Source organism: Protobothrops mucrosquamatus, unplaced genomic scaffold (assembly GCF_001527695.2).
Source record: "Protobothrops mucrosquamatus isolate PMUCROS unplaced genomic scaffold, P.Mucros_1.0 scaffold3233, whole genome shotgun sequence".
NCBI classification, from domain to species: Eukaryota; Metazoa; Chordata; class Lepidosauria; order Squamata; family Viperidae; genus Protobothrops; species Protobothrops mucrosquamatus.
This window is the reverse complement of record NW_015389229.1, coordinates 134,126-146,375: the sequence shown is the minus strand read 5'-3', so window position 1 is coordinate 146,375 and position 12,250 is coordinate 134,126. Positions and strand designations below refer to the sequence as shown.

Below are 12,250 nucleotides of genomic sequence, written 5' to 3'. Positions count from 1 at the left end.
TTTATATCAGAGAAGATAGATAGAAAGAAAATATAACTGGATTCTGACAAAGCCCTTAGAATGTATGGTTATCCCAAGTGGGCCTTCATCAAAATCTCAAAAAAGTCCTAGCAGGAGTCCCTCCATAACAGACGAAGAAAACAATAAACGAAGCAATGTAGTCATTCCATACATTGCAGAAATATTGGAAAAGCTCAGGGGGATCTTTTGCCAACACAACAAACGTGCACACTTCAAACCTAAGAATACCCTAAGGCAGAAGCTTGTCCACCCCAAGGATGAAACACCCAGACACAAACTGAGCAACGTGGTACATGCAGTACAATGCAGTGAGCCATCTGCAGATCTGTGCATTGAGGAAATGAAACAACAACTTCATAAATGTATAGCACAACATAGGAGAACAAACCCATCAGGATCAGAGTCAGCAGTACATCTGCATTTAAAAGACAAAGTCCATTCTTTCGAAGAGACCAAAGTCCACATTTTGGATAGAGAGGACCGCTGGTTTGAAAGAGAGGCCATCTATGTCAAAATTGAACAACCCTCTCTCAACAGAGTGGGAGGGATCAAACATCATCTATCTCCAGTCTTTCAATAGTTCCAAGAAGGTTCCACACCCATTTGCATTACTCAGGTCATCCTGAAGACACAGATGAGCCTCCAGATAGCTTTAATGGCTTGCTAAAAGAATGCAAATGAACAGCTGTCTGCAGGAGTATAAATCTTTCCATTGCCCACCATCCAGTCAGAGCTGAAGAAGCTTCTTGGATGAGAAGCGAAACGTCTTCAAAGAAAAACAAGAAAGTCCAGTTGCCTCATGAAAAAAAGCACCTTTGGGACAACTATGACCTGGATGACTGAGAATCTCCATAGACATTCTGACCCTTAGCTTTCATAACTTTGTCTTTGATTCAAGCTATTTGTCGGTACTCTGCTTTTCTCATTTGCCCTCTTTCCATTTTTTTGTACTTATTCTTTTTTTTCTTTCAGTTGATGTGAGATGGTGAAAAATGGTGAAAAAAATAAGGTTCTACATTTAGGCAAGAAAAACCAAATGTATAGGTATAGTATAGGGGGTACCTTGCTCAATAGTAGTAACTGTGAGAGGGACCTCGGAGTCCTAGTGGACAATCACTTAAATATGAGCCAGCAGTGTGCTGCAGCTGCCAAAAAAGCCAACACAGTGCTAGGCTGCATTAACAGAGGGATAGAATCAAGATCACGTGAAGTGTTAATACCACTTTACAACGCCTTGGTAAGGCCACACTTGGAATACTGCATCCAGTTTTGGTCACCACGATGTAAAAAAGATATTGAGACTCTAGAAAGAATACAGAGAAGAGCAACAAAGATGATCAGGGGACTGGATGCTAAAACATATAAGGAACGGTTGCTGGAATTGGGTATGTCTAGTTTAATGAAGAGAAGGACGAGGGGGGACATGACAGCAGTGTTCCAGTATCTCAGGGGCTGCCACAAAGAAGAGGGAGTCAAGCTATTCTCCAAAGCGCCTGAAGGCAGGACAAGAAGCAACGGATGGAAACTAATCAAGGAGAGAAGCAACCTAGAACTAAGGAGAAACTTCCTGACAGAACAATTAACCAGTGGAACAACCTCCCTCCAGAAGCGGTGAATGCTCCAACACTGGAAGTTTTAAAGAAGAGACTGGACAGCCATTTGTCTGAAATGGTGTAGGGTTTCCTGCCTGAGCAGGGGGTTGGACTTGATGACCTCCAAGGTCCCTTCCAACTTTTTTATTATTATTATTATTATTATTATTATTATTATTATTATTATTATTATTATTATTATTATTACTACTACTACTACTACTACTACTACTACTATTACTATTACTATTAATGAGATTTCTTGGTTTTCTTGTTTGCCTGCTGAATCATACAATGCTTTACTTACTCATTCTCCAAGTTCAATTTCAATAACAATTTATAAACCTTAGTAATAATATATTTATCACTAATAATAGGATTTCCAATTCATTTTTTGCAAAATCAAATCCATATCTCTTGTCTAATTTAACCCTTTCTTTCAATTGTAAATATGTAAATCAATAGCAAACATATTCTAAATAATAATAATAATAATAATAATAATAATAATAATAATAATAATAATAATAATAATAATAATAATAATAATAATAATAATAATAATAATAGTAATAAAGTTGGAAGGGACCTTGGAAGTCATCTAGTCCAACCCCCTGCTCAGGCTGGAAACCCTATACCATTTCGGACAAATGGCTGTCCAGTCTCTTCTTAAAAACTTCCAGTGTTGGAGCATCCACCGCTTCTGGAGGCAGGTTGTTCCACTGGTTAATTGTTCTAACTGTCAGGAAGTTTCTCCTTAGTTCTAGGTTGCTTCTCTCCTTGATTAGTTTCCATCCATTGCTTGTCCTGCCTTCAGGCGCTTTGGAGAATAGCTTGACTCCCTCTGAGTCCAATTGCTCTGTATACTTGAGGATAATTGAAAGATATTATTTGACCATTAGTCTACCAGTTGGACCTCACCATCATTTCTTTTTTTAAAAAAGAACTTCCCGAGGGGGAGACACCCAAAAAGGCATGTTTGCAGAGAACATTACTTATATTTATTCCAAACTCTTAGGATTGCATGTCTAAGAAAGTGATTATTAAAACCAACATTTGCTTTAACCTTACCAAACTATAAGTAGCCATGCCATCCAAATCTTAATTCATGGCCCTCGAGTTCAAGTAACCTCTTATTTTGGAGAGTCGGCCATTCTTTTTGCCAGACAAAATAACAAGCATCAAAATACAATTTCAAATCTGTAAGCCCAACCCTCCTCTTTCCTTAGCATCTTGCAATAATTTATATTTAATTCTTGGCTTTTTTTCCCTTGCCATATAAACTTACAGATGTCTATCTGCCATTGTTTAAATGGAGTATCAGTTAAAAGTCTGAAACAGAAAAATCATCTTTGGTAAAACATTGATCTTAATTACAGAGGTTCTACCCAGTAATTACAGTGCCAAGAATTTGTGATTGATCAATAAGTCAGTATTTCATGATTGAAGGGATATTTGAACTTGGATCTCGGTGATCATCAATAGGTCAAATCAATCATAATTAATGTTAGAAGTTATTTTGGCATTGTGGCATGTTTGCTATTTACTTGTAATATGTACTTTTATTTTTTCATACATTCTGCAAGTATTTTATAAACAAAGTTACATTTTTATTTGTATCTTACAGGCAAAGAGGGTGCCAATAAGAGTGCTCCGGACAACTGAGAACAACAAACAACTTTGAGAAGGAAAGCAAATCAATCCAGAAATCAAGATAGTTTCCATTTCCATCAGAAAAAAACCACAATTTTTCTCCTTCCCCAGGAGGTGATAGACAAAAGAGAGAAAATCGAGAGAAATTTCAAGCTTAGTAGAGTATTCAGAACAGGCAAATATCTGGAAGTCAGTGGGGAGAAAAAGATCACATAGGGCAGACAATAATGGAGGCTTCACCCTGTGAGGAAGAAAACAATAGCTTGAATCAAAGCTCCACCCAACAAGAATCACAGATATCTTTGACCTCTTCAAGAATATCAGTGGTAAAAAAGTTCCACAGACCTATCTACTGTGGGAAAAGAACAGATTCCAAATCACAGCTGATTGTGGACAACAGGATCCACACTGGAGAAAAGCCATACAAATTATCTGAATACGGCAAAATCTTTCTTCAGAACAGCTCCGTTGTGGATTCTGGAAGGACCCAGACAGGAGAGTTGCCCTACAAGTGCTCCCAATGTGGTAAATGCTTTAGCGAAAATGACAACTTGGTGATACATCAGAGGAGTCACACCAGGGAGGAAATGTATGACTGTCCTGATTGTGGGAAAAGTTTTATGGCAAATTCTCACCTAGTGATACACCAGAAGACTCACGCAGGAGAGAGACCCTTTGAATGTGCTGATTGTGGGGAAAGTTTCAGTCACAATTCCAGCCTGGTGAAACACCAGAGGACTCACATAGGAGAGAAACCTTTTGAATACCCTGGTTGTAGTAAAAGTTTTGATCAGAATTCCCACCTGCTGATACACCACAGGACACAGACAGGAAAGAAATTATATGTGTGTCCTGATTGTGGGAAAAGTTTTACTGCAAATTCCCACTTGGTGATACACCAAAGGACTCACACAGGAGAGAAACCTTTTGAATGTGGTGATTGTGGGAAACGTTTCAGACAGAATTCAAGTCTGGTGAAACACCAGAGGACTCACACAGGAGAGAAACCTTTTGAATACCCTGGTTGTAGTAAAAGTTTTGATCAGAATTCCCACCTGGTGATACACCACAGGACGTACACAGGAAAGAAATCATATGTGTGTCCTGATTGTGGGAAAGGTTTCATTGCAAATTCCCACTTGGTGATACACAAGAGGACTCACACAGGAGAGAAACCCTTTGAATGTGGTGATTGTGGGAAAAGGTTCAGTCAGAATTCCAGCCTGGTGAAACACCAGAGGACTCACACAGGAGAAAAACCATTTGAATGTCCTGATTGTGGAAAAAGTTTCAGTTTGAATTCCAACTTGGTGATACATCAGAGGACTCACACAGGAGAGAAACCCTTTGAATGTCCTGATTGTGGGAAAAGTTTCAGTCAGAATTCCCATTTGGTGATTCACCAGAGGACTCATACAGGAGAGAAACCATACGAATGCCTTGATTGTGGTAAATGTTTCAGTAAGAACTCAAACCTGGTAAAACACCAGAGAATTCACACAAGAGAGAAACCATATGAATGTTCAGATTGTGGAAAAAGTTTCACTCTCAATTCTGACCTGGTGATACACGAGAGGATTCACAGAGGAGAAAAACCATATGAGTGTCCAGAGTGTAGAAAAACTTTCAGTTACCGTTCTGATTTGATGAAACATCAGAGAACTCACACAGGAGAAAAACCATATGAGTGTGCAGAGTGTGCGAAATGTTTCAGTTACAGTTCTGATCTGGTGAAACACCAGAGGACACACACAGGAGAGAAACCCTTTGAATGTTCTGATTGTGGGAAGAGTTTCAGTCAGAATTCCAACTTGGTGAAACACCAGAGGACTCACACAGGAGAAAAACCCTTTGAGTGTCATGATTGTGGGAAAACCTTCAGTTTGAATTTCAACCTAGTGAAACACCAGAGGACTCACACAGGAGAGAAACCGTATGAGTGTCCGGATTGTGCAAAAAGTTTCAGTCACTGTTCTGATCTGGCGATACACCAGAGGACTCACACAGGAGAGAAACCCTTTGAATGTCCTAATTGTGGCAAAGGTTTCAGTCAGAATTCCAACCTGGTGAGACACCAGAGGATTCACACAGGAGAGAAACCCTTTGAATGTTCTGATTGTGGAAAACATTTCAGTCAGAATTCCAGCCTTGTAATTCACCAGAGGACTCACACAGGCGAGAAACCATATGAATGTCCAGATTGTGGAAAAGATTTCAGTAGTAGGTCTAGTCTTCTAAGTCATGTTGGTTTACACACAGGCGAAAAACCTTTTAGATGTCCAGTCTGTGGACGGTACTTCAGGCATAAATCGTCCTTTATCGCACACAAGGAAATCCATGTGAGGCAAAAGTTGGCGAGTTTAGAAAAAGCTTGAATTTCATTTCTGATTTCCGATTGGAAATGTAGGTGAGAAATTGACTATTTGAATTCTGACCTGATTCTTCTTACTCAAACATCTGTGAGGAATAGATTGATAGGTGGAGAGAAAAAAAAATGGAAAATGCTACTTTCATAAAGGCGAACTCCTGTTTCTCTTTTCAGCAAAAGATACTGTGTGTTTCCTTTTGCCGAAGTTGTGGAATTCCTCATAAAGGGTTTTTTTTGTGGTGTTTTTTGTATATTGATTATGGAATTTCCACATCTTGAGTTTCAGCCTTCTTTTTGGGTGTCCTCCAGATTCTGAGTCCCACAATTCCGCAGCCAGCGTACAAGAAGTCCTAGATTGTAATGGGAGCAAGCAATTATGGTTGCATTTTGCAATGGCTCTTAAGCGAGAGTGTTTTGGTTAACTATCCCACTCCCTGATCTCTGTGATGCTGCCGTTAAGACAAATGTGCAAATCGCTAAGCGGAACACTGGCTACCTCAGAATTGTGGGAAGCTCTTTGAGGCCTAGCGTAGGCCCAGGCCCAGGCTTGCCTCCTCAGGCCTGCCTTACCCTCGGAGACACCCAGTGCTCTGATTCCCAACCCTTGGTCACCCCATGCCTTTTCCTCCCCAAAAGACCCCCACCAGGTTTTTCCCTCCCCCATAGGGTCCTCGAGGTCTTTCCCCCCCCACAGAGTCCCTGAAGGCATTTTCCCACTCCCACTGGCTCCCTGAAGGCCTTAAGCTATTCCAGGCAAATGGCTGTCCCATCTCCTCTTTAAAAACTCCACTGGTGGAGCACCCACAACTTCTGGAGGCAAGCTGTTCCACTGAGTAATTGTTCTCACTGACAGGAAATTTCTCCTTAATTATAGGTTGGATCTCTTTTTGATAAGTCTCCCTCTGTTACTTAGTGTCCATCTCTCAGGTGCTTTAGAGAATAGATTGATGCCCTTTTCTATGTCATCCTTCAAATATTGAAAGACTGCTAGTCACCCTTCTCTGTGGTAGATTAGACATATCCAGTTCCTGCAACTCTTTATTGTATGTTTTAGCCTCCAGTCCCCTAATCACCTTTGTTGCTCTTCTCTGAACTTTTTCTAGAGTCTCAACATCTTTTCTGTATCATGGTGACCAAATGTGGATGCAATATTCCAAGTGTAGTCTTACCATTGCAATATAATGCAATACTGACATTTCGTGTGATGTTGATACTATCCCACTGTTGATGCAGACTTGGACCACACTGGCTTTTTCTGCAACTGCAGCACATTGTTAGCTTATACTTCAGTGGTTGTCCATTAGGACTCGTAGATCCCTCTCCCAGTTACTGCTGTTGAGGCAGGTCAAAGTCAAGGTCCTTTTTAAAACTGCAGAATTATGAGGGCCAAATATTCATCTGAATGTTCATACTTTCTTTTTCCTGTATCCTATGCCAAGGAACTTTTGTAAGGAATGCCCTTGGCATTGAACTTACTGAGAAGTTTTGCATTAAAAATGATTGATCTGAACACTGGTTTATCCTTTCAAAGCGCCTGAGGAAAATGGACCCCCTCCTGCCCCCCTCCTTTTAAAAAAGCCCAGTTAAAATACCATCATCCATGCGCCACGCTGAAGTAAATAGGTTCTGAAGTGCCCCGAGATTTACATTATGTTAAAATATTTTTGGTAATCTTTACAGAAAGTGAAAGCTACAAAACTGAAGGTTGAGCGACTCAGAGAAATCTCATGCCTAATACAGAGATGAAATTGGGAGGAAACTGAAAATTGGAAAGGGAAGATTGCAATGGAATACCTAGAGCAGGGGTGTCCAGCTCAATTTCATTGAGGGCCCCATCAGCCTTCTGGTTGCCCTTGGGGGCTGGGGTGTTCGCAGCCAACTGGGTGGGCGTGGCCGGGGCGTTTGCAGCTGACTGGGTGGGCGTGGCCAGCTTGATGTAGTTCATGTCGGGGGGGGATGCCCGTGGGGGCCTGGTGGGGTTGGGAATCCAGAGGTCTCCGGTGGGTGGGGTGGTGGGCGGGAAGCTTGTCCCGTCAGTTGAGACGAGGTGGGGCAGGGGTTGGGGCAGGGGTGCCGCTGCCGTGGAGCAAGGTGAGGTAAGGGGTGGGGCGGTTGTTGCAGGACACCATTGGCCCCCGTGCACAGGAGGCAGCGAGCGTGCGGGGGGGGCGACGGTGTCCGGCAGCAACCACACCCTGCCGGCCCCTCTGCTGACGCACTCAGTGGCCCCACAGCCCACTGCCATCACCGGGCCGGCCCTCTGCAGGTTGCAGAGCCACCGAATGCACCGCCCCCTGCAAGCTTGCTGCCTCCTGTGTGCACGCGGGGGGGGGGGATGACACCTGGCTGTCCTGTGTAGGGCCAAGGGGTGGGGGGGCGGTCTCTCGCCGTCTTGTGCCAAATATAAGCCAATCGCGGGCCAGATTCAGCCCATGGGCCTTGTGTTTGACACGTCTGAGCTAGAGGAAGCAGGACTGGCTTACACAATGGCTCCATGGAGCATTTTATTGCAACAACTGAAGCCTCCTTGCAGCCCAAGCAGCCTGGATATTGTGCACGCCAGTCTCTCTTCCATAAAGTGCTCTGCAGGCAGTTATTAGAGCCCCCAGGCCTGTCATGTCACTTTTTAATCTTTCTAAAAAAAATCTCACCGACCCCCCTTGATCTCTTTCGTAAAGCTCTTTGTAAAAAACAACGGAGAGCTGCTTTTTCAATGTAGATTATACAACCCGTAAAAAAGAGCTAAAACGAAAATTGAAAACCTCCATGGGTGGTGCTGTTCAGTTGGTGGGGCAGAGATAAACAGGGATGCATCAGTCACCAGAAAGGGAATCTGGGCGTGTAAGACAGGCAGATCCAGGGGCTGCATCTCAAAGCGAGCCCAGCTGGACAGGGCTGCATAATGGCCAAACCTGGGATGCCTCTCAGGTCCCTGTCATCCGCCTTCAGAGGCCACTGGCCTCTTCTTAACACTGTTCACGCCCTCTCGGAGGAGAGCCCCTCCAGCCTCCTTCACGTGTCCTCTGAGCTCAGATTTCCCCTTTCTCCTCTCCAGACCCCTAGGGCAGGGCTTTTCAACCAGTGGTACGGGTACCACTTGTGGTACATTGGCACATGGCAGGTGGTACGCGACCATCCTAGAAAAATGGTAGCAGGGGAGGGGAATGAGTTGAACCGGTGGCAGCACTGCACAAGCCTGAGTGAGAGATAGCTGGAGCTGCAGGGCTGTCAGGGCTCAGTGGAAGCACCAGGATCAGCGCCAGGCTCCAGCTGGAGCTCGGCACTGATCCTGGAGCTTCTGCTGAGCTCTGAAGAAGCACCAATCAGCTGGAAAGCAGCACTGATCCTGGCACTTCTGCTGAGCCCAGAAGAAGCGCTAATCAGCTGGAATGTTGCAGGGTTGTGATTTACATTCAGATGCTTGGCAACTGATTCATATTTATGACGGTCACAGTGTCCCAGGGTCTTGTGAAGTGACCAAAACCTGCTGCAACCATCCAGCAGACGGGGGGGGGGGAATAAAAACCAAACACCCCCTCACCCCACCCCCGCTGCCAATCCTCAACAGAAATGCTCACAACAATGAAAACCTCGGACAGGAGGAAGAGCGCCGCCGGGCAGGCAGGCAGGCGTCTTGCTCGGCTGCGGCTTGGGGGGCACTTTTTTCAGTGCCATTGTAACTTCAAACAGTCACTAAGCGAACTGCTGTAAGTCGAGGACTACCTGTACTTTATCACTTTTTTCCTTTTTTTTGTCAAGTTTTTGACACCTTGCTAGGCAACTGGTGGTACTCGGATGTTGCCATATCCTAAAAGTGGCACAATGGGTGAAAAGGTTGAAAAGCCCTGCCCTAGGGAGCTGATCATCCCCAGCACGAACAGGGAAATATGGGAACAACATTTCTGGGAGACTACAGTAAGCTGTTGCAGATTTTAAAAATATATTACTGGTAATTCTCAACTTACGACCACAATTAAGCCCAAAATTTCTGTTGCTAGACAAGACGGATGTTAAGTGGGTTTTGCCCCATTTTACCACCTTTCTTGCCCCGGTTATTAAGTGAATCACTGTAATTCTTAAGAATACAGTTCTTAAGTGAATCTGGCTTCCTCATTGACTTTCCTTGTCAGAAAGACACAAAAGGGGATCCACGTGATCTCAGGACACCGCAGGCATCATAAACGTTAACCAGTTGCCTAGCATCCAAATTTTGATCACATGGCCCTGAAGATGCTGCAACAGTGTGAAACACTGTCATAAGTCACTTTTTTTCAGTGCTGTTGTTAACTTTGGTCACTGAATGGTTGTAAGTTGAGGACTACCTATACACCAAAGATAGGAATGTTTTGTATGCCCTCTTGAATTCCTGAAGGAAAAGAGAATACATAAAATATATGTTGGGTTTTTAAAAGTTCAGATTCCTCCATGCAATAGAGTTTGGGGTCAAAAGCTGGAACTGGCCTCTTTTAACTCTAGTTAGATCATCATCACATCCACAGCATATTGGGTCTGCATCCAGAGTAGTGCTGTACAGTGTCCCTCTAAGAAGGTTAGCCGCCATCAACCGGCCATATCACTTGGCGGGATATTTTTACCTTTGGTTTTCACTTAACAGACACTCAACATTCCTTGGTTCCTGTGTACACTATCTTGCCACAAAAAGTTTCTTTTTCACTCTCCCTTAATTCTTCCCCTCAGGATTTATTTTGTGAATTTGCCATTTCGGGAGTGCATATTTTCCTCAACGGGCAGCCAGTTTAGGGACTGGAATTTCAGTCCCTAAGCCCGTAATGGCGAACCTATGGCACACATGCCACAGGTGGCACACAGAGCCGTCTCCCCAATCCTAGGCCTTCAGCTGGGTTTTATAAAACCTTTTCACTTTAGGCCTCCGCCACCATGTGCAAGGGAAAAAAAAGGTTCAATCAATCAATTTCAACCTCTAACGACAAAAAAAGATCTCACAAAGTTGCAATTGATTGAACTTTTTAGTCCCACTCAGTCTGCCGTTACCACCGCAGCCACACCCACCCAATGGGCCACGCCCAATCGGCACCCGATGATACATAAGTGGGTTTTGGTTGCAGTTTGGGCACTCTGTCTCTAAAAGGCTCACCATCACTGCCCTAAGCAATGCATTTATTGAGTGAGTCACCCCTTGACTGGTCTCCATTTTATGACGGCTTTTACTGTGATTGTTAAACCAACCACAAGTTGTTAAGTGAATGCATCTTCCTATATTGTTGGAAGTCAGCTAGGAAGATTGCTTCTTCGATGGGTCTTTTTGGATTTCTTTGTGAAGCGCTACCCCCGAAAGGGCGCAGGAGTCCGGATCCCTTTGTCCCTTTCTCCTTGGCAATTTAGTGTCTCCCCACCCTCAGTCACAGGCCTAAATTCTCAGAGCCTCTCGCTCTGTGCTTCGTCCTGGCTGCCAGCCTGTTCTACTCACTCGCTCGGGTGCCTCCACTTGCCCAGGTGAGTTCATCTCCCCTGTCCTTTTGTGGAGCTGCTCGCCTCCCTTTTTTTCCTGGTGTGTCTGGTGGTCCCTTCAGGCGGGAGTGGCTCACTTACTCGCCTAGATCAGCTTCCTTCTTCCTCTCTCCTTGGATCATCTGGACTCGCTTTCTCTATCTGGATCATCTTCATTCTCTCTCTGGATCAACAGTCTCTCTAGAACAGCTTTGCTTTTTCTTTCTGCATAAGTTTCACCCGTTTCCCCCCCCCCCTTCTCTCTCTCTCAGGCCTCTGCTTGCTTTGCTTCCTTCTCCGCTGGTCTCCCTGTCTCCCTTTCCTTTTCTCTCTTCTCCCTCTCACACCATGCAGCAGGCCGGCCCTCCCTCCCTACTACATTTGTAAAGGAGACATTCCATTTTTCCCTCTTGTTCTTATTTTTCCTTTAAAGCCGTGTTTTGCAACTGTACAGTTCCAAAATAACCAGCAAGCTTGTCAACAGAAATCCTGAGGGCAGGGCGCTTCTCCCAAAGCTTGTCTTTGTGACACTCCAAACCAGTGATGGCGAACCTTTTAGAGACCGAGTGCCCAAACTGCAACCCAAAACCCACTTATGCACCGTCGGGTGCCGGGTGGGTATGGCCCATTGGCTGGGTGTGGCCCATTGGCTGGGTGTGGCTGCGGTAGTAAAGGCAGACCGGGTGGGACTAAAAAGTTCAATCAATCAATTCCAACTTTGCAAGATGTTTTTTCCCATGAGAAGTTGAAATTGACTGATTGAACCTTTTTTTTTTTTGCACATGGCGGTGGAGGCCTAAAGCGAAAAGGTTTTATAAAACCCATCTGAAGGCCTAGGACTGGGGCGACGGCGCGTGTGCCCACAGAGAGGGCTCTGAGTGCTGCCTCTGGCACCCATGCTATAGGTTCGCCACCACTGCCCCAAACTATCAACAGTAGGGAGCTTCAATGCAGAGTCAATTAGCAAGCAAATAGAGCTGCCAAGAGGTACAGAGATGAAAATACATTAACAGCTGATTGAAACTTCTCCCGGCACTAAACAGTTAAATATGTTGCTTGCCACTCAAAACAGGAAGGAAATACTGTGCCTTGTGGCCTCCCCTTGACTGTCAGGATCCCTCTCCATTTGAAATCTCTGAAAATACTG

General features: G+C 44.4%; 1 protein-coding gene across 1 annotated transcript in view; it reads left to right on the top strand.

The window, feature by feature from the left end:
• The window catches only part of LOC107297320, a 97,583-nt gene extending 91,826 nt beyond the window's left edge, over nt 1-5,757 (top strand). The window contains 1 exon segment of the mRNA XM_029286283.1: nt 4,098-5,757. Within this exon segment, the coding sequence (XP_029142116.1) occupies nt 4,098-5,641 (1,544 nt within the window). The 3' untranslated portion in view covers nt 5,642-5,757.
• The last annotated feature ends 6,493 nt before the right edge of the window (nt 5,758-12,250 follow it).